The sequence below is a fragment of the Diorhabda sublineata genome, chromosome 9 (assembly GCF_026230105.1).
Source record: "Diorhabda sublineata isolate icDioSubl1.1 chromosome 9, icDioSubl1.1, whole genome shotgun sequence".
NCBI lineage: Eukaryota > Metazoa > Arthropoda > Insecta > Coleoptera > Chrysomelidae > Diorhabda > Diorhabda sublineata.
The window spans coordinates 25210532-25237171 of NC_079482.1; the positions used below are offsets into that span (position 1 = coordinate 25210532).

Genomic DNA, 26640 nt, shown 5'->3' on the forward strand with positions numbered 1-26640 from the left:
ATGGAAGATGTTAAAAAACTGAGTGTCCACATTCCAGATAAGATTTTTCGAAAAAATTCGTGACTTATCAACTGATGATTGATCTCAAGAGATTACCAACGATTTCGAGGTTGAAGAAACCAACGATAGCCATTAAATCAAATATTTTAAACTCATTTAAGTGATTTTACTATTGTCATACAATAAAAAACAGTTTTTACTACTTTTACTAAACATACGAGTGAAAAATTTTGAATCCTGTTGTAAATTGAAAGTATTTACAAGCTGACATTATTTTTTCAAATATTTCAAGTGATATATTTCGATTTAAACAGTTTTATAGTTTTCGTAAACTATATTTTTCAACTTTTCGACAACCCTCGTATAGCTACAATTAATTGCTGTATAATTATAAGTGAATCGAATTAAAATGTTATTAATATTCAGTAACAAGTAATTATAAAATTAAACATCAAAGTTCAATGTCATTTTTATCATTTCACGTATAAGCTTGTTACCAAATTAGTCGACTTGTGATTCATTTAAAGACAATTAATTTCAACAGTTGAAGCTCCAGTTTACGGCCGACTTATGTGGGACTAAATTATAACTTCAATTGGGCGAGGTTATGTTTATATTTTATACGTGTTTAGGTCCTTGAACCGGGGCCCAATGGCGCCACTTACTGTCCCATAAACTTAGATCGCGAACTGATATTATTGCCAACTGTGCTTTTGAATCTAGCGACATTTTGATAAACTGTTAGACAAAAACGTTACATTTGTTTATGTATAAACAAGACAATGAAATTTATATTCAAATAGAATAAACCTTGAACTTTTCTATTACTGTTGTATATATCCCATTACCATTTTTATAGTACAGGCAAATCAGGCAATTTTCACTCAAAACCTTGAATCAAATTCGGCGGTTTTGATTTTCTATTTAATTACGTACAGTTTAAAGACTTGAAGACGACAGACTAACCCACCCAAACCGTTTAATTCTAAATAATACTTTAGACAACAAGAACTAAATTAGAACCTTGTAATTTTTCTGATCCAATAAGGAAGGAGGAACCCCTGTAGGAACCCCATTGGGCAACATCAAATATGCGATGAATTATGCGCCCTATTCGCCAGATTTAGCACCCTCGGATTATTATCTGTTCAACAAAAAAGTGGCGATGTCAATTGATGGATATTTTGAGCTTGAGAATTCTTTTTATGAAAACTTATGAACGTCTCTGAGAAAAGTGTTTTTGTCGTGTTTTCTTTGGACTTTTTGGACCATAATTGTAAATTGGTTGGATACGTGTACTGCGTGCGCTAAAAATAACGAAAATCATCGAAGACTTTTCATCAATATTTAGAAAAACTACCTCAAAACTGGACCTCAAAGGTGAGGTTGAATCGTAGCTCCAAAATGAATATGTAGTTTATCAGGTTGTTTCATTCAAAACCACACAGTTAATAAAAATATGGGTGTATAGTATTTTATAAATTTCGTAATAATCAAACACTGTATCCTGTTCAATTTTTTTTGTTATTTCTAAAGTACAACGTCACACCCAGCGATAAATCGTATGCAAGTAATTTACATTGAATAATAATCATACTATTTATTGATAGAAATCATGTTTTCGTTAATACAATTCACAAATTATTCCTCACAAACTCAAGGCTTTTGCTTTTCTCCATCTATTTTTGTGCATTGCTGCTTCAGGCCAGTTCTCTATTCTCATATTCTTACGTAGTCTTTTCTTTCGTTGATCTCTGCTCTCCTTCCCTCCCTACACTCCCCAGGAAATCCTCCTTGGTACCTTTCCCTCCAATATGTTTATTTTGTATTCTTTTCGTAGCTTGGTGGCTGTTGAAATAATCCTCCTTGGGCTTCAAACGTTTTGTTCTTTCTCACAAGTCTATTTCTTTGACATTATCTCTCTCTTGGACATTATCAAATCTATAATCCTTTTTTTTGCTCTGACTTTCCTTTCAATTGGTCGCAGCTATTCAGATCCCTTCCCATCTCCATATATTTGGACTTCTGGTCATTTACACGCAGTCCAAATTCGTTTGCTTTGTTTTCAATGAGTAAAAACACTTTTCCAAATCGTTTTTTGTTATATTTATAAGTATCACATCATCTGCAAGGATTCCAGAACAAAGTTTGACAGTCCTGTTGATGCTTTAAATCTCTTGTTGTTTGTTTTACTAAATGTATTACTTTCTTAGGTATTCCAAGTGTTCCTAGCGCTTGGACAAATCTTTTATTGAATCATACTGTCGTCCAAGTATTTTCCCAATCTCTTCTTCATAATTCTAGCTAGGATTTTGTACACGACATCCATCAAAGGGTTCACCATCATATTTTATAACGTATTTTGGAACAATTGGCTAACCGAAGTTACTTCATCCAAATGTTGGAGTGTGTACTCAGTACTCGTGTCTTCTTTTGGTAGATATACTGGTTCCTGATGTTCCAAGGATTGTTATTTTCTTTCATTAGATTATTAAGCATAAAGCTGTTAATCCCCGCGCTTCAGATCCTTCCTCGTCTTGTCAAAGAGAAATTTTTGTTTTGTTTTGGAGATGCTGCTTCAAAAAAGTTTGTTCATATTTATGCTCAACAATTCTAGTACAGAAGAAGATTTTATTCAAATTCCAACATCCAATACTTCTTCTTTTATAACGAATAAAACGCATTCAAAACAAAATTTCAGTATTCCGAAATAAAAAGAAGTAGAAAGGTACGTCGATCTAAAGTACCCACTTGATATTTTATTACTACATCTACTATACAACTTAACCTGATATTTATGGGCTCATTGTGATATTTTTTTTAACCAACAAGCGCGCGTCTGCTTGTCCTCTTAATATCAAACTAGACTAGAAAAGAAAAATTTATTTCTAGCGAATGTCTTGAGTGTTTTTTCTACGTTTAGATTTGCTCCGTCATTGTAGAGGGTGTCTTATAAATGATCTCCATTTTGTTTTAAATTATCGTACGAAATGAAGGCTTTAACATCTCCTGATAAGACCAGTAATGAAATATGCGATGGAAACAACAGTAATTAATAAAAAGGAAGAAGAAGAATTTCAAAGAACCGCCAACAAAGAAATAGAGAAGGAAACTGGGCATAAAATGAGAAGAAAACTATCCAAAAGAATGACGCAATGGACCCCATTGTGGTCAAGAAGAAGATGTAGAACGAGGAAGACTTGGAGAAACGAAATAGAAGAAGACGTAAGAGCAGTTAATAGAGAGGACAAAATTGCGGAGCCGGAAGGAAGCAGCCAAGACAAACGATAAACTATAAAGAAAACAAAAATAGAAAACGATCTAAAGGTTAGAGTGGCACTATTTAAATGGCTTTGTCTGGTCTATTCTTCTAGTTGGAGTTCTGCCTTTTGGGCGTTTGCCTTCCATGTTGAATCGTTCCCGATCTTCTGAAATAAAAATTAGCAAATTCTAAAATGACAATTGAACCTTGTTGTGTAAATAAGAACCTGAATAATCGCCATGTTACTTTCATTTCTGAACTATTATATATTTAATAGGCAATTATAAAAACTTCTATATGTATTATAACATTGAATAATTGCTTAACTATGGTTAGATAATAAAGATCAAGGTAATATATTATGTAAAGAATTTATTATTTATTTTGGTTATAATAAGACGTTTATATGCAAATTATGGCCGTTATATCGCAAAATAAGAAAAAATGGACAAGCAAAATAAAAAGTGCCGCAATAAATGTCCGATTAGATAAATTTTGTATAGTCCTTTGCAAGGAATTGACCCATTGGTAATTAACCTACAATAATTATGGAATAGACCTCGTATAACATCGATTTTTCGGATAAAAACGACTATAATTTAATAATTATCCCCTTCGGGAAATTATTATTGGGGTGCTTTTGTTTTAATTATTTTTACGGCCCTGATATGGGTCATCAAGCCGGTCCTGTCCGGTTATATTATTATTTGTATCAAAGTGGCGATTTGTTTACATTGTTTTTGTTTATAACTAATTTCTAAGTAAGTCTTTTCGTTTATTTGTTCATCTGTTTTGTTTTCTAGAATTTTTGCGAAAATCTTTTTGGGTATATAAAGGAGTTTGTTCAACGGAATTAGTTAGTTTATAATAAATAGTCATGGAAAAGTAACCGCTGAATGCTTTATTGTTTATGAATTCTTCCCACCGATAGAAAAAGTATAAATAAATAAGAAAAACATTAGAATATTAAGTCTTTGTCTGAGGGTTATTTTCTCTGAAAAAAAATACGTAAACTCTTAATTTTTTATTTGTAAATTTCTATAGCTCATTGCCGTAGCTTCGACCATGGATGGATTTTCTTTAGAATTGAATGCTCTACAAAATTTTCCATTGCGAACAAGTTATAACTCGATACGGCGAGCTAGTATAGGTCTTTAAACTTGATTTTTCTATAAAATGGGCGTTTTTTCGCATTTATATTAACAAAAAACTTGTAGAAATTGAGATATTTGATGATAAAGCTTTCGTTTTTTGAAATTTTTGACTTATTACTTTTTTTTTAAATGGGACAAAGTTTCTTTTGGGTACTCGCAATAAAATTTTACGGTTAAACGAAAAAAAAATAATTAAATAAACAGTCAAGTTTCTTAGCAGCAAAAACCATTCTGTTTTGTTTTTTGTTTTTTGTTACCCTACAATAAAAAGTTACAACCATAGTTTTCTTATGGTTTTTCTAGATTTTCTTGTATTTTGTAAGTATATTAATAAAATCGTCATCTCCATTTGATGACATTGTTTACTTAAAATGGCAAAAATCACCCTTTCCCACCCACCCTATTAGGCCAGGGTATTTACGAAATTACGTGACAAAATTACTAGGAAAAAAACGCCATCGTGTTCTAGGGGTTGAATGAAAGATATGTGCGTAAAATTCAAAATTTTTTGTCTATGCGTTATTTTTTTAAAAATCGGTACATATTTTGTTTTTTTTTTTTCGTTTTTCCCTAATCTTCAAAATAAGCTTCTATAAATTAAATTTCGATCATTTGTTGCTTAGATAATTTATAATATTTGTTTATAATTTGTTTAATTTTAAATATAAAGTTTTCTTATTAACTGAAAATTTAAATCTCGATGTACTTAATCAATGCTCTAAAGATGGGCCCAGTGGCCCAGTGGTGGTTAGACATTTTTTTTAAAATTCACTGCGGCTTTGTTTTTCAATATTAAGGAATTTTTTTTGCGTCATTTTGTAGGGAAAGCTTGAAATTTTCATCAACAATCTATTATTGAGGGACACTGTTTTTCTCCGCTGCTCCGCGAAGCCGCTCCGACAGACTTCAAATAATATTAATTATCTCCGTAAATATTGGGCCGATTTTGATTAAATTAATAATTTTTCCAGAATTTTCCCCTCTACGAATTATGCAATTTTTTGTAATATTTATTTATTAACTAAATAAATAGTTATCCATATTCTATAGGTGAAAATACTTAATTTTATAGGGAAATATTTCTTATTTACTGTTTTATTTATAAAAAAATTTTAAAATACTCCTTTTTTTTTTAATTTGAATTAAAAAAAAATGTCCTCGCTCTATTTTAAACTGCCAACTTTTCGAATATGACATTAGTATCACGATATTTTTATAAAATGTTTAAGAAACAATAAATCGTTTATAAATTTGTTTTACAGCTATTTTGACTTAGAGCATTGAGTAATTACATCGAGATTTAAATTTTCAGTTAATAAAAAACGTTAATATTTAAAATTAAACAAATTATAAACAATTATTATAAATTATCTAAGCAACTAATTATCGAAATCGAAACTAAAAATCGAAAACAAAATTTGTACCGATTTTTTGATGTTTTTATTGTTTAAAAAAATAACGCACACACAAAAAATGTTGAATTTCACGCACACAACTTTCATTTTACCCCTAAAACACGATGGCGTTGTTTCTCCTATTAATTATGTCACCAAGGGCCTTTTTTATCGCAAAGAAGGAACCGTCCGTGGTGATTCATCAGCATATGGTGCAGAGCTTTTGCTGAACATCGCTCTTGGTGAAGAACCAACATCGCTGATTAGTGGTTACGACTGGAGACTCACTAAGTGTGAACGCGTTATACGCAACCCTTAAAAAAACTCCAACGGAAACGTTGGGATCTCCCCCAAAGTATCTTTAGGTCCTCCGGATGGTGATGTTGGAATTAAGTAGCCACCGGTTAGACTTTGCTCGCAAATTTCTTCAAAACTATGAAGGTGGTAAACGAGCGACGATGAATCCGAGTAGAGGTCGCTTCTTCGACGGACTGAATGGAGATTTCTTCGAATTGGAATACAAAAGCTGCAGCATCGTCTTCGGAAGTGAATCGATTGAAATGGAAACTAGATTATTTTGCTGTATAAATAAGAATTAAAAGTTTTCTTCTATATTTATGGGTTATAATCAATGTTCGATAACTAAATTATTCTATTATGTTTAGAGATAAATTTAGAGATAAGTATAAGACGTCGACCTTGGAACTATTCCAAGGAAAATAAAAATAGTTATGCATTGTGCTTTGGTGTGTGTAGTTTTCGCAAATAAAACCGTTTGGAACGGTTAATTACAACCATAGGCGTCGGCTACTTCAAACGCATTCAATTAAAAAGTATATTCCGGCATCGACTATCAATTAAATTAAATATTACGACGCGTATTCTTTTATCATTTACCGCAATTGGTTTGAGTTGATTATATTTGTGTTGGTAAGGACGAAATGCGGGGAAAAATGTACGTCATAGAGAGAAAGTATGAGGTCATATTTGTACGACGTTGCCAGTTTCTGAAAGTAGCGTAGAGATCGAGGAAATTTTGATAACCAACGGCAAGGATAAAGGATAATATGTTACGTAAAACCAAAACCGTTTAGAAACTTGTAAAAACAAGTTTATTCAATTGAAAATAGTATTTAAAATGGTAAAAATGTAAAATTACATATTTGTCTGTTCGATAAACGCTCCGACGTTCAAACTCAAAGCCCATTATCTCCAAATCTGAAGAACTCCATTTAGTACAGACGTTCAAGCTTAAAATCGTTTTCTTTTTGGTCAACAGAAGGACAATTTTGGCAGATATCACCAGAGCAAATACGGCAAGTTTGCGACACCTGCAAGTTGAGCCACATCCTTTTTTACTCGACTTCCGTTTGAGCTTTTTGCTTTCATCCATACATCATTTTGTGGGGAATTTCATAAGCTACAAAATCATGAGAGTTGCAACCCTTTTCTTCAGAGAATTTTGATGTTAAAGGGTAAAAAATATTTTCCCTTGAAGCATTGAAATCAATAATTTAAACAAACGCTTATATCTCGTTCAATTTTCAAGCTACGTGAGTTTTAAAAAAAGCGAAATGTTCAGTAAAATAAAAGCTAAATTTTAGTTGAAAAATTTTATTTCGTTGATAAACTAGTTTTTGAGATATTTTGAAAAAATAACGTTTTTTGTTAAATCGAAAAAAAATATTTCACATTAAACAACTTTTTTCAAAATATACGTGTTCCAAACCATTCAAAATTTTGGAACTTGTTGCTAGAGGTTGAATAAAGATAATTTTACATGGACTACGATTAATTTTAATTTTTCCGCACATGGTCTACCGATTTTTTTTTTTTTTTTAATCAAGTTACTTAACTTATTTTCGTCATAACTCGCTTAATTTTCATACTAGGCGGTTCTGTAAAAGCTCATTTTAAAGGTCTGAAAAAGTACTTTAAAAATGTCTATTACAATTTTTTATGAAAAATTGATCGTTTTTCCGTTATTTGAGCTCAAACCTCTACATAAGTTTACGAAAAAGAAAAAATTGACTTTCAGTGACTCATAAATTGCTGAATATTATTTGAAAAATTTAATTTAAACTGACTAATTGCTTTGTTTTTTTATAAGCTTCAATTTTGATAAGAATAATTTTTTCCAGAAAATGCGTAATTTTCGAGTTTTTCGTAAAAAATATTGAAAAACGTTTTTAATTTAAATTTAAATTTTCAATCGCGAATAAATCAGAATTTATTGAATTAAATAAAAAACTTTATTCCACATTTTCTTCATAAAATTTAATGCTCTATCGATTCCCGGTATTATTTTGAAATTTTAAATTTCCATCCCTGAGTAAGGGTAGGGTAAGATACTTCACTTATTTTCGTCATAACCAGCTTAATTTTCATACTAGACGGTTCTGTAAACACTCATTTTAAAGGTCTGAAAAAGTACTTTAAAAATGTTTATTACAATTTTTTACCAAAAATTGATCGTTTTTCCGTTATTTGAGCTCAAACCTCTGCATAAGTTTACGATAAAGAAAAAATTGGTTTTCAGTGACTAATAAGTCGCTGAATATTATTTGAAAAATTTAATTTAAACCGACTAATTGCTTTCTTTTTTCATAAGCTTCAATTTTGATGAGAATAATTTTTTCCAGAAAATGCGTAATTTTCGAGTTTTTCGTGAAAAATATTGAAAAACGTTTTTTATTTAAATTTAAATTTTCAATAGTGAATAACTCGGAATTTATTGAGTTGAATAAAAAACTTTATTTCACATTTTCTTCATAAAATTCAATTCTCTATCGATTTCCGGTATAATTTTGAAATTTCCACCCCCGAGTAAGGATGGCATGATGTCAAATCTACCGATTTTTTTTTTTTTTAATCGAGTTACTTAACTTATTTTCGTCATAACTCGCTTAATTTTCATACTAGACGGTTTCATGAAAGCTCATTTTAAAGGTCTAAAAAAGTACTTTAAAAATGTTCATTACAATTTTTTATTAAAAATTGATAGTTTTTCCGTTATTTGAGCTCAAACTCCCCAAGCATAAATTTAAGAAAAAGAAAAAATTGACTTTCAGTGACTCATAAGTTGATGAATATTATTTGAAAAATTTAATTTAAACTGACTAATTTCTTTGTTTTTGTATAAGCTTCAATTTTGATAAGAATAATTTTTTCCAGAAAATGCGTAATTTTCGAGTTTTTCCTTAAAAATATTGAAAAACGTTTTTTATTTAAATTTAAATTTTCAATCGTGAATAACTCGGAAATTATTGAGTTGAATAAAAAACTTTATTTCACATTTTCTTCATAAAATTCAATTTTCTATCGATTTCCGGTATAATTTTGAAATTTCCACCCCCGAGTAAGGATGGCATGGTGTCAAATCTACCGATTTTTTTTTTTTTTTTAATCGAGTTACTTAACTTATTTTCGTCATAACTCGCTTAATTTTCATACTAGACGGTTTCATGAAAGCTCATTTTAAAGGTCTAAAAAAGTACTTTAAAAATGTTCATTACAATTTTTTATTAAAAATTGATAGTTTTTCCGTTATTTGAGCTCAAACTCCCCAAGCATAAATTTAAGAAAAAGAAAAAATTGACTTTTAGTGACTCATAAGTTGATGAATATTATTTGAAAAATTTAATTTAAACTGACTAATTTCTTTGTTTTTGTATAAGCTTCAATTTTGATAAGAATAATTTTTTCCAGAAAATGCGTAATTTTCGAGTTTTTCCTTAAAAATATTGAAAAACGTGTTTTTTTTTTTAATTTTCAATCGCGAATAACTCAGTAATTATTGAGTTAAATAAAAAACTTTATACCACATTTTCTTCATAAAATTCAAATCTCTATCGATTCACGGTATTATTTTGAAATTTTAAATTTCCACCCCCGAGTAAGGGTAGCATTCACCCCTGGGGTAGAACCATACATTGACAGATTTGTTATTTACATCATTTTTGAGCTTCTGTCAAAGCAAATGTCCGATTAGATAAATTTTGTATAGTTCCTTGCAAGAAATTAACCCCTTGGTAATCAACCCAAATTAGAACTACAATAATTATGGTACAGACCTCGTATAACATAAATTTTTCGGATAAAAACGACTATAATTCAATAATTATCTTTTTCAATAAATCTATTGTTCAAATATATAACGATTACCAATTTTTTTTATTGTATTCGAAGCTAAATTTCCATTTTTTGTTTCAGATATTTTGTGGCATCGATATTGTAGTCGAAGGCCTGCCGTTGCGAAGGCGGGAGCTCGATACTAACCAAGACATTCTCGCCGGCGCTGATTTCCTATCAATTCTAATGGGATCTTCATTAAAAGAAACCTACAATGACATAACGTCCACGGTACCATCCACGACGATTCTCGTAGAAATAGATACCGAACCTGATTACACCACCAAACGTGATAAACGAAATTCCGATTCGAATTTCGATACTACGTACACTAATAGTTTAATAACAAACGCCGTTTTATCTTCTTCTCAGAGTACAGAACGTTTCGATGTTAGTGACTCTAGTACTAATAAAGATGGCGTTGTAGTAGCTGTTAGTATATCCACTTCGATCGGAAGATCTAGAGGAATACCAAGTTATAAGTATTCTACATCGGAGCTTCAACTACCCAGCCCAATAGAAGCGGTTAATCAGACGGCTATAGAAAAAACAATCAATCGGGATTATTTCGGTTCGGAACATCGTCCTAGTATAATAGCTGAGGCGAGTAAAAGTGAATTAATCGTCGAAGAAACCGAACCGATAACGAAAGATAATGAATCGGCACCGGACTCGAGTTTAAATTACCAAACAACTACGTTTCTCGATCAAAATTTATCTAATAAACAGACTATTTACCAGGATAATCCACGATCTGTATCGTACACTTTAACTTTACCTGGAATACCAGCGGAATCAGATAAATCGCAGCCTCGCGAACGTCACGAGAGAAATTATAAAAATTCTTTCGTCAACACTTTCGAATCCAATTTAAACAAAAGTACGGAAAAACCTTGGGCGAAGTATACCCCGACCACACCGCTACCGGTTGATTTACCGAAAGTTTACGCTCATCCCGAGCAAAATTACGAAGTCGACGAGGAATTGAGCGTGGTAACCAACGGAAGAGCCCACGGCATCCAACCGACCAAGCCGGACAAAAAAGACGATAACCAAAAGTTCGGGTACGTCGTCGAAGGGAAAAATTACAGAAAATATAGAGTAGAAGAAAGAACGGCCGATGGATTTATAGTCGGGGAATACGGAGTCGTGAGTCACGACGATGGATCTTTGAGAGGTGTTCGATATACCGCTGACGGTACCATCAATCCCAGATTGATTTCCGAAGCTCTAATGAAATTTTTGTCTCTGTGATTATATTTGCCCAACTGGTGCTAAAGATACCGTACTGACACGTATTTAGTTCCTTTCGAATTAGATATTATTATTATTATTATATAATTGTTACTCGAAATATGTCGAGAGTGACGAAAATCTCGTTTCGCGGAGTTTCGTCTCGCAATAACGACGACCCTCGCAGACTTCTCGCAAAAGGCTTACAATAAAATCAGTTCGAATTCAGCATCTTAAACTTAACACTTCGTTCTGCTTTCTAACTAACGTTTTGACCCTCTTAAATCTTCTGGTCATGTTTGTGGTGTCTAAGAGTTTTGTTTGTCTAGCAAGTTTTGTTGTAATTTAGTTCTTCATCTGAAGATCCCGATGGTCACCGTTCCAACAATACCAGGATGCAAACATGATGTAGTCTTTAGTATCGATGTTGTATAGAAGCAATTTGATGTATCTGGATAACGTTGAATCTCGACCTAGTATCCAATACATTTTTTTTCTTACATCAAGCGCTCCACGTTTTTTTTTTATATGGAATTTTGAGCTGTATTGAATCTAGTTTCATTCAACTTGATACTCCACATCTTGGTCTAGCTGCTAAAATGATCAACGGATGTGCTTAACTTCTCGGCAGCTTCTTCTTGGTGTTCAGGAATGTCATTAGTGTCCAGCAGATAGAGCACTAGACTAAGTACGCAACCCTGGGGAAGTTCTACTTTGATTTCCTCTGCCAAATCTAAGTAGACAGTTGACATTAGACGGACCTCTCAATACTGCATTCGATTTTTTGAATTTGATCTGCTAATTTGATTTCCTTCTTCTTGGTGTTCAGGAATGTCATTGGTGTCCAGCAGATAGAGCACTAGACTAAGTACGCAACCCTGGGGAAGTTCTACTTTGATTTCCTCTGCCAAATCTAAGTAGACAGTTGACATTAGACGGACCTCTCAATACTGCATTCGATTTTTTGAATTTGATCTGCTAATTTGATTTCCTTCTTCTTGGTGTTCAGGAATGTCATTAGTGTCCAGCAGATAGAGCACTAGACTAAGTACGCAACCCTGGGGAAGTTCTACTTTGATTTCCTCTGCCAAATCTAAGTAGACAGTTGACATTAGACGGATCTCTCAATACTGCATTCGATTTTTTGAATTTGATCTGCTAATTTGATTTCCTTCTTCTTGGTGTTCAGGAATGTCATTGGTGTCCAGCAGATAGAGCACTAGACTAAGTACGCAACCCTGGGGAAGTTCTACTTTGATTTCCTCTGCCAAATCTAAGTAGACAGTTGACATTAGACGGACCTCTCAATACTGCATTCGATTTTTTGAATTTGATCTGCTAATTTGATTTCCTTCTTCTTGGTGTTCAGGAATGTCATTAGTGTCCAGCAGATAGAGCACTAGACTAAGTACGCAACCCTGGGGAAGTTCTACTTTGATTTCCTCTGCCAAATCTAAGTAGACAGTTGACATTAGACGGATCTCTCAATACTGCATTCGATTTTTTGAATTTGATCTGCTAATTTGATTTCCTTCTTCTTGGTGTTCAGGAATGTCATTGGTGTCCAGCAGATAGAGCACTAGACTAAGTACGCAACCCTGGGGAAGTTCTACTTTGATTTCCTCTGCCAAATCTAAGTAGACAGTTGACATTAGACGGATCTCTCAATACTGCATTCGATTTTTTGAATTTGATCTGCTAATTTGATTTCCTTCTTCTTGGTGTTCAGGAATGTCATTGGTGTCCAGCAGATAGAGCACTAGACTAAGTACGCAACCCTGGGGAAGTTCTACTTTGATTTCCTCTGCCAAATCTAAGTAGACAGTTGACATTAGACGGATCTCTCAATACTGCCTTCGATTTTTTGAATTTGATCTGCTAATTTGATTTCCTTCTTCTTGGTGTTCAGGAATGTCATTGGTGTCCAGCAGATAGAGCACTAGACTAAGTACGCAACCCTGGGGAAGTTCTACTTTGATTTCTTCTGCCAAATCTAAGTAGACAGTTGACATTAGACGGATCTCTCAATACTGCATTCGATTTTTTGAATTTGATCTGCTAATTTGATTTCCTTCTTCTTGGTGTTCAGGAATGTCATTGGTGTCCAGCAGATAGAGCACTAGACTAAGTACGCAACCCTGGGGAAGTTCTACTTTGATTTCCTCTGCCAAATCTAAGTAGATAGTTGACATTAGACTGTCAGATCTGTGGTTTTCCCTAAAAAGCAAATTGATGGGCGGGAATTACCTTCGAGATAACAGACAGCAATGAAAAATAAAACCTTATTGTAGTTTTCCCGGTTTGAGGATCATAATGACCCCTGCAGCTCTTCACATCTTGGGAACAACTTGTTTTAGTAGTAATCAGATCAGGGACTGGTTTTTGGGATCGTTGTTTGTTCTGATTACCTCAAAAACTTCTTTTGAAGAATTAGGTTCAACATCTTCCGATTCTGGTTCATTCTAATCGTCAGGATTTTCTCCATCATCGTCTGTAGATGTTCTGCAAGCTCTTTAAAAACATTTCTGATTCGAGTATTTTATAAGATGGGTCTTTTCAATCGTTTGGTAGTTTTCCAAACTTTATAATGATTTTTTTTTGCTGCGTTGCTTTATTTAAGGCTGTTTTATTTATCCTATGATACTTTGTTTGATGCCAAGTTTTCGGAAATGAATTATCAAGAAGACTTGAAAAATTGAACATTGAATGGACTTGCATATGATGTTTGTGGATGTTGAAAAGGCTTTTGATAGCGTTTGGGAAAGCTCAAAAAGATAAACATGGTTTTACTCGTTGTAATACGGTTTCCAAAAAACATATTTCAAAAACATTCTTGATAGTTAGAATAATTAATTGATGTGTTATTTTTATCTGTAGGATTTTTGAGAAAATCTCGTACGAGGTTTGAGTTGAGACTCTTTTTCTTGTGTTGTAAGAAAAATTTGAAGTATCGTCTCGAGTCCCGTCTGGAAAGCGAAACGAAATAAAACTCTCGCAAACGAGAAAATCGTTTTTCTTTTTAAATTGCTTAATTATTTGATAAAAAAAAGAGTAATAATTATAACTGATAATATTTCTAATTTGTACCTGACTTTTCACTTTAATTTGACCCCTATACTGTTAATTTTGTTAATAATAGAAAAATTTTAAACAAAAACTGATATTTTAGACGTAGAGGATTCAAATCCGGACTTTTTTAAACCCAGGATTACGGGATTACATAAAGGAAATTAATTAATAACCATTGATTTATATGAAAATCATTATAAATAATAAAAAATATTAAAATTTCATTCATTCAATTAAATAAGAAGTTTGACAAAAACTTGTTTAGAACAAAGTTAAAAGTTTGGGTCGATTTGAAGTGAAAAAACAAAGTTTTCTGTTAACGAAATGTTGATAATAATCTTGCCTCGTTTTCGGAAAACTAAACACCTTGTTCTGTTTAATGTAAGACGTCTTACATATATTTATTATTCCTATAATGATAAAACTGGACCTCTACGACTTAATCCTGTATAAAAATTTGTTGGGGGTCCTTCAAACTAATTGCAGAGAGCCCCCAAAACTTTTTCACAACTAAACAAAAGCTATTACTTACAATAAATGCTTCCATAGTATAGATTTACCAATTTGAGAGTAATAAAATAAAGAAGCATTCCTATTTTTGACCTCTTTTTTTATATTCTATGTAACTTATAGTTATAAAAACCCCAAATTGAAACTTCTCGCGTTTTTCGCATCAAATTCAGTAATTTAACCATCCATAACAGAAACCGATTTCAGTTTTTCGAGATTTTTTATCCTTGTGGATAATAGGGAGGAATCTGGAAGCCTTTCTTGCACTATAGAGGACCTTGATGACTTTTTTATGAATATAATTTCAGAAAACTTCTTTCAGAAAGTGCAATATAGGAATATTATTTATGTGATAGTTAATTATAAACGGCGCCCTCGAATTTTTGGCGCTTTCGCAACAATAATATTTAAGAAACAATCTGTAAAAGATCTAGTTGTAATTTTTGAAACGTATCGAACGTGGAAAGCTTATTCTAGTATAAAAAAAATATCATTTACTCTCATAAATACTTTTTATTTTTAGTCTATTTCAATCAATAATGTATTTTTATAAAACATTCAGTCTCTGAAGACGATAACTTGGTTATCGAAGGTAAAGTTTGTCTTCAGTCTCTGAAGACGATAACTTGGTTATCGAAGGTAAAGTTTGCCTTTAGTCTCTGAAGACGATAACTTGGTTATCGAAGGTAAAGTTTGCCTTTAGTCTCTGAAGACGATAACTTGGTTATTGAAGGTAAAGTTTGCCTTTAGTCTCTGAAGACGATAACTTGGTTATCGAAGGTAAAGTTTGTCTTCAGTCTCTGAAGACGATAACTTGGTTATCGAAGGTAAAGTTTGCCTTTAGTCTCTGAAGACGATAGCTTGGTTATCGAAGGTAAAGTTTGCCTTCAGTCTCTGAAGACGGTAACTTGGTTATCGAAGGTAAAGTTTGCCTTTAGTCTCTGAAGACGATAACTTGGTTATCGAAGGTAAAGTTTGTCTTCAGTCTCTGAAGACGATAGCTTGGTTATCGAAGGTAAAGTTTGCCTTTAGTCTCTGAAGACGATAACTTGGTTATCGAAGGTAAAGTTTGCCTTTAGTCTCTGAAGACGATAGCTTGGTTATCGAAGGTAAAGTTTGTCTTTAGTCTCTGAAGACGATAACTTGGTTATCGAAGGTAAAGTTTGCCTTTAGTCTCTGAAGACGATAGCTTGGTTATCGAAGGTAAAGTTTGTCTTCAGTCTCTGAAGACGATAACTTGGTTATCGAAGGTAAAGTTTGCCTTTAGTCTCTGAAGACGATACCTTGGTTATCGAAGGTAAAGTTTGCCTTTAGTCTCTGAAGACGGTAACTTGGTTATCGAAGGTAAAGTTTGCCTTTAGTCTCTGAAGACGATAACTTGGTTATCGAAGGTAAAGTTTGTCTTCAGTCTCTGAAGACGATAACTTGGTTATTGAAGGTAAAGTTTGTCTTCAGTCTCTGAAGACGATACCTTGGTTATCGAAGGTAAAGTTTGCCTTTAGTCTCTGAAGACGATACCTTGGTTATCGAAGGTAAAGTTTGCCTTTAGTCTCTGAAGACGATAACTTGGTTATCGAAGGTAAAGTTTGTCTTCAGTCTCTGAAGACGATAGCTTGGTTATCGAAGGTAAAGTTTGCCTTTAGTCTCTGAAGACGATAACTTGGTTATCGAAGGTAAAGTTTGCCTTTAGTCTCTGAAGACGATAGCTTGGTTATCGAAGGTAAAGTTTGTCTTCAGTCTCTGAAGACGATAACTTGGTTATTGAAGGTAAAGTTTGTCTTCAGTCTCTGAAGACGATACCTTGGTTATCGAAGGTAAAGTTTGCCTTTAGTCTCTGAAGACGATAACTTGGTTATCGAAGGTAAAGTTTGCCTTTAGTCTCTGAAGACGATACCTTGGTTATCGAAGGTAAAGTTTGCCTTTAGTCTCTGAAGACGGTAACTTGGTTATCGAAGGTAAAGTTTGCCTTTAGTCTCTGAAGACGATAACTTGGTTATCGAAGGTAAAGTTTGTCTTCAGTCTCTGAAGACGATAGCTTGGTTATCGAAGGTAAAGTTTGTCTTCAGTCTCTGAAGACGATACCTTGGTTATCGAAGGTAAAGTTTGCCTTTAGTCTCTGAAGACGATACCTTGGTTATCGAAGGTAAAGTTTGCCTTTAGTCTCTGAAGACAATAACTTGGTTATCGAAGGTAAAGTTTGCCTTTAGTCTCTGAAGACGATAGCTTGGTTATCGAAGGTAAAGTTTGCCTTCAGTCTCTGAAGACGGTAACTTGGTTATCGAAGGTAAAGTTTGCCTTTAGTCTCTGAAGACGATAACTTGGTTATCGAATGTAAAGTTTGTCTTCAGTCTCTGAAGACGATAGCTTGGTTATCGAAGGTAAAGTTTGTCTTCAGTCTCTGAAGACGATACCTTGGTTATCGAAGGTAAAGTTTGCCTTTAGTCTCTGAAGACGATAACTTGGTTATCGAAGGTAAAGTTTGCCTTTAGTCTCTGAAGACGATACCTTGGTTATCGAAGGTAAAGTTTGCCTTTAGTCTCTGAAGACGATAACTTGGTTATCGAAGGTAAAGTTTGCCTTTAGTCTCTGAAGACGATAGCTTGGTTATCGAAGGTAAAGTTTGTCTTCAGTCTCTGAAGACGATAACTTGGTTATCGAAGGTAAAGTTTGCCTTTAGTGTCTGAAGACGATACCTTGGTTATCGAAGGTAAAGTTTGCCTTTAGTCTCTGAAGACGATACCTTGGTTATCGAAGGTAAAGTTTGCCTTTAGTCTCTGAAGACGATAGCTTGGTTATCGAAGGTAAAGTTTGCCTTCAGTCTCTGAAGACGGTAACTTGGTTATCGAAGGTAAAGTTTGCCTTTAGTCTCTGAAGACGATAACTTGGTTATCGAATGTAAAGTTTGTCTTCAGTCTCTGAAGACGATAGCTTGGTTATCGAAGGTAAAGTTTGTCTTCAGTCTCTGAAGACGATACCTTGGTTATCGAAGGTAAAGTTTGCCTTTAGTCTCTGAAGACGATAACTTGGTTATCGAAGGTAAAGTTTGCCTTTAGTCTCTGAAGACGATACCTTGGTTATCGAAGGTAAAGTTTGCCTTTAGTCTCTGAAGACGATAACTTGGTTATCGAAGGTAAAGTTTGCCTTTAGTCTCTGAAGACGATAGCTTGGTTATCGAAGGTAAAGTTTGTCTTCAGTCTCTGAAGACGATAACTTGGTTATCGAAGGTAAAGTTTGCCTTTAGTGTCTGAAGACGATACCTTGGTTATCGAAGGTAAAGTTTGCCTTTAGTCTCTGAAGACGATAACTTGGTTATCGAAGGTAAAGTTTGCCTTTAGTCTCTGAAGACGATAGCTTGGTTATCGAAGGTAAAGTTTGTCTTCAGTCTCTGAAGACGATAACTTGGTTATCGAAGGTAAAGTTTTCCTTTAGTCTCTGAAGACGATAACTTGGTTATCGAAGGTAAAGTTTGCCTTTAGTCTCTGAAGACGATAGCTTGGTTATCGAAGGTAAAGTTTGTCTTCAGTCTCTGAAGACGATAACTTGGTTATCGAAGGTAAAGTTTGCCTTTAGTGTCTGAAGACGATAACTTGGTTATCGAAGGTAAAGTTTGTCTTCAGTCTCTGAAGACGATAACTTGGTTATCGAAGGTAAAGTTTGTCTTCAGTCTCTGAAGACGATAATTTGGTTATCGAAGGTATTGTTTGTCTTCAGTCTCTGAAGACGATAACTTGGTTATCGAAGGTAAAGTTTGTCTTTAGTTTCTGAAGACGAATTTTTGCCCAATTAACTAACCACCATCGATCTATTGGAGTGATTAGTCATTTTCTTTCCTAGTATTCAAACCAATCGCTTAGGCAGACGATTTTGATACCAGAGATCATTTTCTGATTTCCACTAACTATTTATTCTTAAAAATAATCTGTTGACATCAATTTTTTTAAATAATCTGAGAGGAAAAACACATTTTTGACCACCTTGCTGAATATAGGACTATATTCAACTCGATTTGTTACACAACTTAATGATGTCGAACTTCGTTCTGATTTGATCGCAGCTTTCGTCGTATAGACTCGCGAGCAGCTCGCCGTGGGACAATAATAACTTTCATTTCTTCAAATTCTATACCAACGTCCAATTTCCATCTAATTTGATACTTTCTATCATTGCCATTGTTTGCTTCTTCGATTTCATTAATATTATCATCTGAATTACAAATATTTGAAACGTCAAAATCGAAATAAATCAACACAAAGTGATGAAGGGTGAACAGACAGGTTTTCCTTATTAACCTGACCTAACCTAGACTAGATCTTTCACAGATATTGAATCTAAAATGTTGTTGAATCGTACTCATTTTTGAGATATTTGCTCATGTCAATTATTGTAGGTAATTTTCAAAAAATGCTATTATTTTTGTATCTAATTTTATTGTAAATCTAAGTAATATAATCTAAATGAACTATTTATTATTATCAACACCTTTCCTTTGATAAACTAGAACAACTCTATGCAGTATTGGTATTGATTGTCTCTACCTTTTGAAGATAGTCCATGAACAATATTCCATGCGCGTTCCAAAATACTGGAGCCATAACCTTCCCAACTGACTGTAGTGCCTTTGAACGCTTCGCCGACTGCAGTCCACATCTTCTGATACCTTCGACATCAGCTAACTCACGCAATTTCAATTTACGATTAGATATAACCAATTCGTGGGCTTTTCTGATGTTTTCTGAAGTAACCACCTCAATTGGACGACCAGAACGTTCACCATCATCGGTGTCTGTACGACAACGTTTGAATTCAGCAAACCAATAAGGTCTTTTCGATGGAGCAGATTTTGAAACCATTGCTGAGCGTGTACATTACTTTTTTCATCAAGAAGCTCAACTTAAATGGCTGCCACTTTTTTTGGCTAATCGAAATGTCGTGACATTTGACACATAGTCTTTTGAAAGTTGGTACTTCATAAACGTCATATGGGTTTGACAATGACACAAACAAATAAATTATTGCGTCATGCGTTGGGTATTGATGCTCAGTTTGTACGTCGCATTTTTTAAAGTGAAAGTCAATTTTTCTTTCACGGTTATAAACTTATATATATATATATATATATATATATATATATATATATATATATATATATATATATATATATATATATATATATATATATATATATATATACAACAACGTCTCCTTTTCTTTAATTCCAATTTCCGCCATTTTGGTTGTACTTGAAACACGAAATGGGGTAAAATACAGAGCATTAAACACCAAACTTGGAAATCTCATTCGACACAAATAGTAAATTTGCATTTCAGCAGTTGGTACGTCCACATATACGTGGCCAATTATGTGAGATGTGAACCCGGCTTAACGTATCAAAAATATATGATAAAGTGAGGTTAAAAACCGTTAGAATTAGTAGAAAGGAATTTTACATATTTTCGTAATATGTGATTGGATGTTTTGTGCTAAATAACAATCATTATCGTTTTATTATATACACAACTTCTTATAAGCATAAATATTATTTTCTGGACTAATATAATTGATTACGACACCAATTTTAACTAATCATTTCATAAAACAACTTTCGTTAGTACCTGTCCACATAAAAAAAATAAATAAACAAGGACGTACGACATAAATTTGGAGTGTCTTTGTGTCCAGTTAATTCGAACTCGATTTACAGATAAAATCCATACCTAACAAGTTTTTTTTTAACTATTTTTATTCGACCTTGCAAGGCAGTAAAATTCGATAATCTGTTAAATAGTGGTAAAGTCGTTAGAACAAAAAAAAGGCACCTTCAAGTTGTTTTTTGACAATATCTCTAATTTTATTATAAAAATTTAACTTAAGCAAACGTTTTGTAATTGTTTTTTTTTTTTGTAAAATCGATAGTTTTGTAGGCAGAAACAAATTTTTTATGATTTGATTCGTTTATTCAACTCCAAATTTGTGAAACTAAATGAAAAACTAAACTAAGTCGCGCGTGCCAAATCTCTAGAAGCCGCGTAGCCATGCTGAGATATAGACGTTCGAGATCTGCTCTCCTGGGTTCGTGTAAGTGTGTTGGTTTTCCCTAAAACGTTGTATGCTCCTAGTACATTGAGAAGATTATGAAAGGTGACTTATGAGACGTTAAATCGGGACTGTTCGGTCGAGATCTGGACGTCCGGTCACCTTCTGTTTTAAATATAATTCACAAACCGACTTGGCAACTCTGGAACTTGAATGATACAAGAATTGTATTTGTGTGGTTTGGGCGTCAACTGCCTTGCAAGGTCGATTGAGAAATTACCAGAAAAAACCCTGTTTTGAATTTTATCAGTCTAATAAAATTAATGTAACCTGACATATTATTATTTGATGTTTGAATTTATTTTTGTCGTCCTTGGCTAATATGGACAGACTCAGGATTTTATAATTTACCAGTTTAAATAAATAAATGTAACATTTAAACGTAAAAAATAATTATAAGATTAAAAAAAAATTCCTTCGAGCCGGATTTGAACCAGCGACCTATGGATAACTACTTTAAACATTCAACTACAGTCCACCGCTCTACCAACTGAGCTATCGAAGGTTATGTATAAATTTGTCAAATGTTCATTAAATATAACTTATAGGTTTCTCTTAAATAATATTATTTTATTAATAATATATATCATTTTTATAACAATAACTATATATACAATTAGATGTATGAATAATTATCACAAATGGATAAAAAAGTGAATTATTAATTATTTGATTTGAAATTTAATTATACGTACTACTTGTTAGGCAACACAAACTACACTTATGTACAAAGAAACAGTTTGGGTATACTTATTCATTTACATTACAATGTTTTTTGTTGTTATAATAATTTAACATTAATTGTGCATACTTTCTTCAATTCTGTGTTTTCCAAAGAAAGGTTTTGCCTTATTTTCAGCTTTATTCACACAATCAAGTCTTGATAAACATCTTTTTTTTATAAAATTTCGTGACAACGTCAATAAAGTTATTATTTTCACACAAATTCATATCAAAGACGAGCGTAGGGTTTGTTGTGACAAAAAAAACATGCAGGTAAACGATTTTTATCAGATTTATAAATAAATATGTTGGTACACAGTGAAAGAAAGTGAGAAATGACCAACAATAACTTCACACAAAGTAAAGATATTACGCAGATAGCATTGTTAACACCAGGTGGTTTATTTTAATAAATGTATCAATTATATACGAGGTGTTTCAAATTTACGGTGAATTACGGGAATATTAGAACTAATTCTTCACTTAAAGCGTTAGATCTTTTTGTATATTAATAAGTTATTTATATTAACGTTGTTCAAAAAAATTCCCACAGGCTAAACCCAGTCTTAATTTTTTTTTCTGTACATCCAGACATTATCGTTATACAACTCATCATGTATTCTACGTTTACCATTTTTTTAAAAAGATGTACCGCCCCGGATACGTCGTCAAAAGCCCAACAGATCTTAACCTGCAAATGTACTAAACAACTTTCTATACACCAGGGCAGCCAAAAGTTCAAACTTTTGTTCCTCGGCCGATTCAAGCACTCTTAAGGGGCGGTCTACACCTGATCGTCTTTTTAAAATCATGTGAACGCCTCGAGTTAGGTAGGCTATGAAATCTGATAGTGATTTTTATATTTTTTTTTTCTAGTGAATAGTTCGTACGAAATGAAAAGTGAAGTCGTTAAATTCCGTTTCGGTTTCACGTAACAATTTCCGGTTGAAGTTGGAAACAAAAATTTTCGAATGATTAGAATTGAAGTTGATGCAAAAAATTCGTTTCTGAGATATAGATATTTAAAGCTGCCAAATCACAACATATATTTAAGTATATTTTCTAAATTATACATTCGAATATTATAATGGGCGATTATGTATGTTGATGTAGTATTTTGGATGGATTCTACACTACTATCTTAAATCCAGGGGCGGCTTATTCCCAATGGTTATGAGTTTTCAATCGTTTCTCAACAAAAAGATACTTTTTGTTTAACTCTAGTTTAGAAGGTATGTAGATTTTTAGATTGTTATACCGTTCACCATACACAGACATTGTGAAAAAAATTGTAGTTATTTTTTGAAAATACTTACAGGAGGTATTAAAACACAGTTGCTGGAAAAGTACTGTTCAGTTATGAAGCTGGTTTCACACGAGACGGTTTTATTAATTCCCATAACTCACATTTATGTTAAAATATAGGCAGGAGTAGTGGGTAATAATAACCTGGATGGTCAGCGGTACTTAGATTTTCTCCAAGATGATTTCTCATCCATTTTATGTGATATTCCTTTAAACTTTCGTGGTTTATGTACGATGGAACTTCTCCTGACTCCCTAAATGATGTAATAACATTTTTCTTAATAGATGGATTGGTCGGGGAGGACCATTTGCATGGTCACCATGTTCCCCTGAATTAAATACAACAAATTCGTTTTTTGAGGGATATTATTAAAAGTTTGGTATTTGAAACACTGGTAAATACAAGATCGATAGAATATACTTCCATTGTGTCCAAGTTCCAAGTTTTTTATGAGTCACTGGATATTCAGCAAGTGATGAATAATAAAACATAAATGTACCTGAGTTAATACCAAGTTTTTGGGTTTTTATTGGTCTTTTATAACCATAAGCTGTATAGAATAATAAAAAAAGGTTTAGACGGGTCGAAAGGCCTGTGTACTAATGACTATATAGATTTTATTTGTCAACAAAGTAATAAAGATTAAAAATTTGGTTTTATTTCAATACCATAAAGCTTTTTCTAAAAATTTTACCGACAATACGATTCTAGGTTTATACATACAGAAATGTAAAATGAAGCTTGCAAATTGGAGAAGAATTATTATAGTTGGGCACCACATTTTAGAGATTGTTCACAGTAAAACGTTAACTCTTTCACCAGTTCTCCTGATATTCCTTTATTCGAAACCTTCAAAGCAGTAAAACCTTTGATTAAACAAGGAAACTTCAAACCATCGGAAGAGTTTCCACATTTGAAGCACTAAATGCTTCATTTATTGTCTTAGAAAGAAAAACGCAGTCCAGAGATGTACATGGAGGTAATAGTTCTCGCTTTACTAGCTAGGGACCTCGAAAAAAATAATTGGTAGACTCCAGGTGCTGTTGGAATCTGTCTGTTTCGTAAGCAAGAGGATTTCAAAAAGAAAAATCAGAGTTACAGCGCTTTATAAACATTGGAACGGTCGTTTACGTGAAATACTAGTTTGAGACACTCATAACTTTGAATTCTGCTTGGACAGATCGTTTTCCTTGGATAAACATGAGGATTTAGATCCTCAAATCATCGAAGTGGTAGAAAATTCCAGGAAATCACATCTTTGGTATTTTTCGGGTGAATTAGTTGGGTTAAGCTCTTGAAAAAGGAGAAACTATCAAATGGAGTGATAAGATCAATCAAAAACGGCTTCATTTGGTTAAGAAGAAAGAGTTGTTTCATCAAGGCAATGCACCAGCTCATACATCTCGTATTGCAACGACTAAAATTAATTAATTGAAGTTTGAATTGCTACTAGACGCAACCTATTCGCCTGATTTAGCCCTTCGAATTATTTTCTGTCACCAGACTTGAAAAAATGGTACCGTGGTCAAGGATTGTCCAACAATAAAGGGATGCTGTCAACAGTTAATGGTTATTGTATAGAAATTACCACATTTTATTCTGAAAATTTTAAAAATTAACCTGTTACACATCCTTTAATAATTCTAAGAGAATATGACTTATTATCCTTACGATTTCCTTCAAGAAGTCTCACGTAGTCATGTCAAATTATTTCACATCCTGCCGGAGAGGTTGAAGGTACCCTCTTGTAAATTCGAAGAAGAAAACAAGTAAGACGATCTACATCTCGGTGTAGTTTTACATCGTCAATTCAAAAGGTCCTTTTGTATTTGCCTTTACACCGAACTGTGATCTTCTACTCTATTAACAAATATTCACAATGGCGTTGGATCTATTAAAAGGCTTTTGTGCTTTTTGTTGGTGAATGAGGGCGTATTTTTTTGATGTCGATCTTTAGATTACATCGATGTTTTGGATATTTAATTCTATAACTCACTTACTTGACATTTAGAACGTCCGTATTCGATTTAGAGCTGCGATTCGAATTCAAACTAATGTATAGTACAATTAGTTACTTTAAAAACATGATATTCCTCGACTTTTTTGTAGATAAAACGTCCCTAGTAGCTAGTAATTGCAAGGAGACGTTCGCAACCGATGGTTAGTTTCGACGTTATTGCATCTCATCAGAACAGCGTAACAAAATCTCGTTAGGAGACTTATTATTACAAAATCTTCTCATTCAAGAGCATTATGAGGAAAAAATAGAAGATGTAAACGGACAAAATAAAAATAAAATAAATCTGGAAGAGGAATGCACATTGAATGGTAATGAGTGAAGCCAAAGACGAAAATACTACAGGAAAAGAGTTGACGAGTATTTACGACATTACAACTACAAATTTTCCAGAATAATAGTGAGGAAATTAAGAGAAAAACTAGAAGAAACTCAGTTTGGATTCCGAATCAATAGAGGGCCATAAAACTCGAGATAAATCAGCGATTGAAAGCAATACGAAACAACTTACAGTAAATATAGAAGACCTTAGAAGCATTGGATGTCTTCTTAGCAAAAATAATCCTTGATGAGATATATTAAGTTGATGATAAAGTCGAAGAAAAACTAAGCCAAAATCAGATAAACCAAGACGACGATCATAAGCACCTTCAGTCTCTGAAGACGAAGGAAGACCTGGATGGACGAAAGCGATTGGGAACAGAGAATAGAAACTATTTGAGAAATAGGGAGAAAGTCATGAAGAAAAAAGAAACAATAGGGTAGTAGTAGACATAAAGATGAAGTTAGTAAATAAGTATGTTAAAGACTAAGTCCATCCATGATGGCTTACGTTGTTTTTAGAGAATTTACGTAAAAACTCTTATATTAATGAAATACCCTGTATATAGAATGAACCAATACTTTAAGATTTTTCTCTGTATAAAACGAGATATTAATATAGTGGTCACAAAAGAGGGAATGGACCAGTTTCTAACACAGGAAGCACACTACTTGAATGCTCTATGATCGATTGTGCGTGGGTACCAAGAAGGCAGGTAATAAACCTTTTTCTTCTGATGTCGGTTCAATGGTATGGAGAATTTGTTTGACATAAAAATGACAAATCATCGAATAAAGCGAAGCGACGTGAAATAACTTGACGAATTCGATCAATATAAATATCTGTTGGTGATTTTGTGAATGAAATGTGGGCTTGCGAATCGACACAATAATTGAAAAACGATTTGTCACTTAGTTATTCGGAATTCTTCGTCATATTAATCAAAACAAACCTTTAAATCATTAGTAAATCACTATACGTTATCAATAAAAATATTATTAAGTAATTAGGAGCAGAAAGAAACATCGCGAAGGACTAAGGATTCCGGATTGATCTCAAGATCACCAGGTTGGAACTAGGAGGCTTCGGTTTTACAGTGTACAACGTGGTATATTAACATCAACGTAAAGAAGATGAAAAAATGCTTTTAAAAACAACAGTTAACATGAACATTGCAAAAAAAGAATCCAAAAACGTGTAATTGAAGACCAAGTTTCGCGTTATCAAAATGCTGGACGCATCTACAGCTTGGTGTTACACCAAGATGAAAAAATGCTTTTAAAAACAACAGTTAACATGAACATTGCAAAAAAAGAATCCAAAAACGTGTAATTGAAGACCAAGTTTCGCGTTATCAAAATGCTGGACGCATCTACAGCTTGGTGTTACACCAAGATGAAAAAATGCTTTTAAAAACAACAATTAA

The 26640-nt window shown here is 33.2% G+C and overlaps 1 protein-coding gene, 1 long non-coding RNA gene and 1 other non-coding gene across 4 annotated transcripts in view; 2 read left to right on the forward strand and 1 right to left on the reverse strand.

Annotated features, from left to right (window-relative positions):
* LOC130448880 (uncharacterized) overlaps nucleotides 1-15433 on the forward strand; it is a 54860-nt gene extending 39427 nt beyond the window's left edge. For both annotated transcript variants that reach the window (XM_056786449.1, XM_056786448.1), the window contains exon 2: nucleotides 10023-15433. In XM_056786449.1, the coding sequence (XP_056642427.1) occupies nucleotides 10023-11195 (1173 nt within the window). In that variant the 3' untranslated portion in view covers nucleotides 11196-15433. The remainder of the gene's footprint in view (nucleotides 1-10022) is intronic.
* A 5826-nt stretch (nucleotides 15434-21259) lies between these two features.
* Nucleotides 21260-21351, reverse strand: Trnay-gua (transfer RNA tyrosine (anticodon GUA)). Its single transcript is given in 2 exon segments — nucleotides 21260-21295; nucleotides 21315-21351. It is a non-coding gene; the product is annotated as a tRNA-Tyr (tRNA).
* Nucleotides 21352-21623: 272 nt separating this feature from the next.
* LOC130448882 (uncharacterized) lies at nucleotides 21624-23540 on the forward strand. Its single transcript, XR_008910386.1, has 3 exons — nucleotides 21624-21842; nucleotides 22446-22801; nucleotides 22888-23540. It is a non-coding gene; the product is annotated as an uncharacterized LOC130448882 (long non-coding RNA).
* The last annotated feature ends 3100 nt before the right edge of the window (nucleotides 23541-26640 follow it).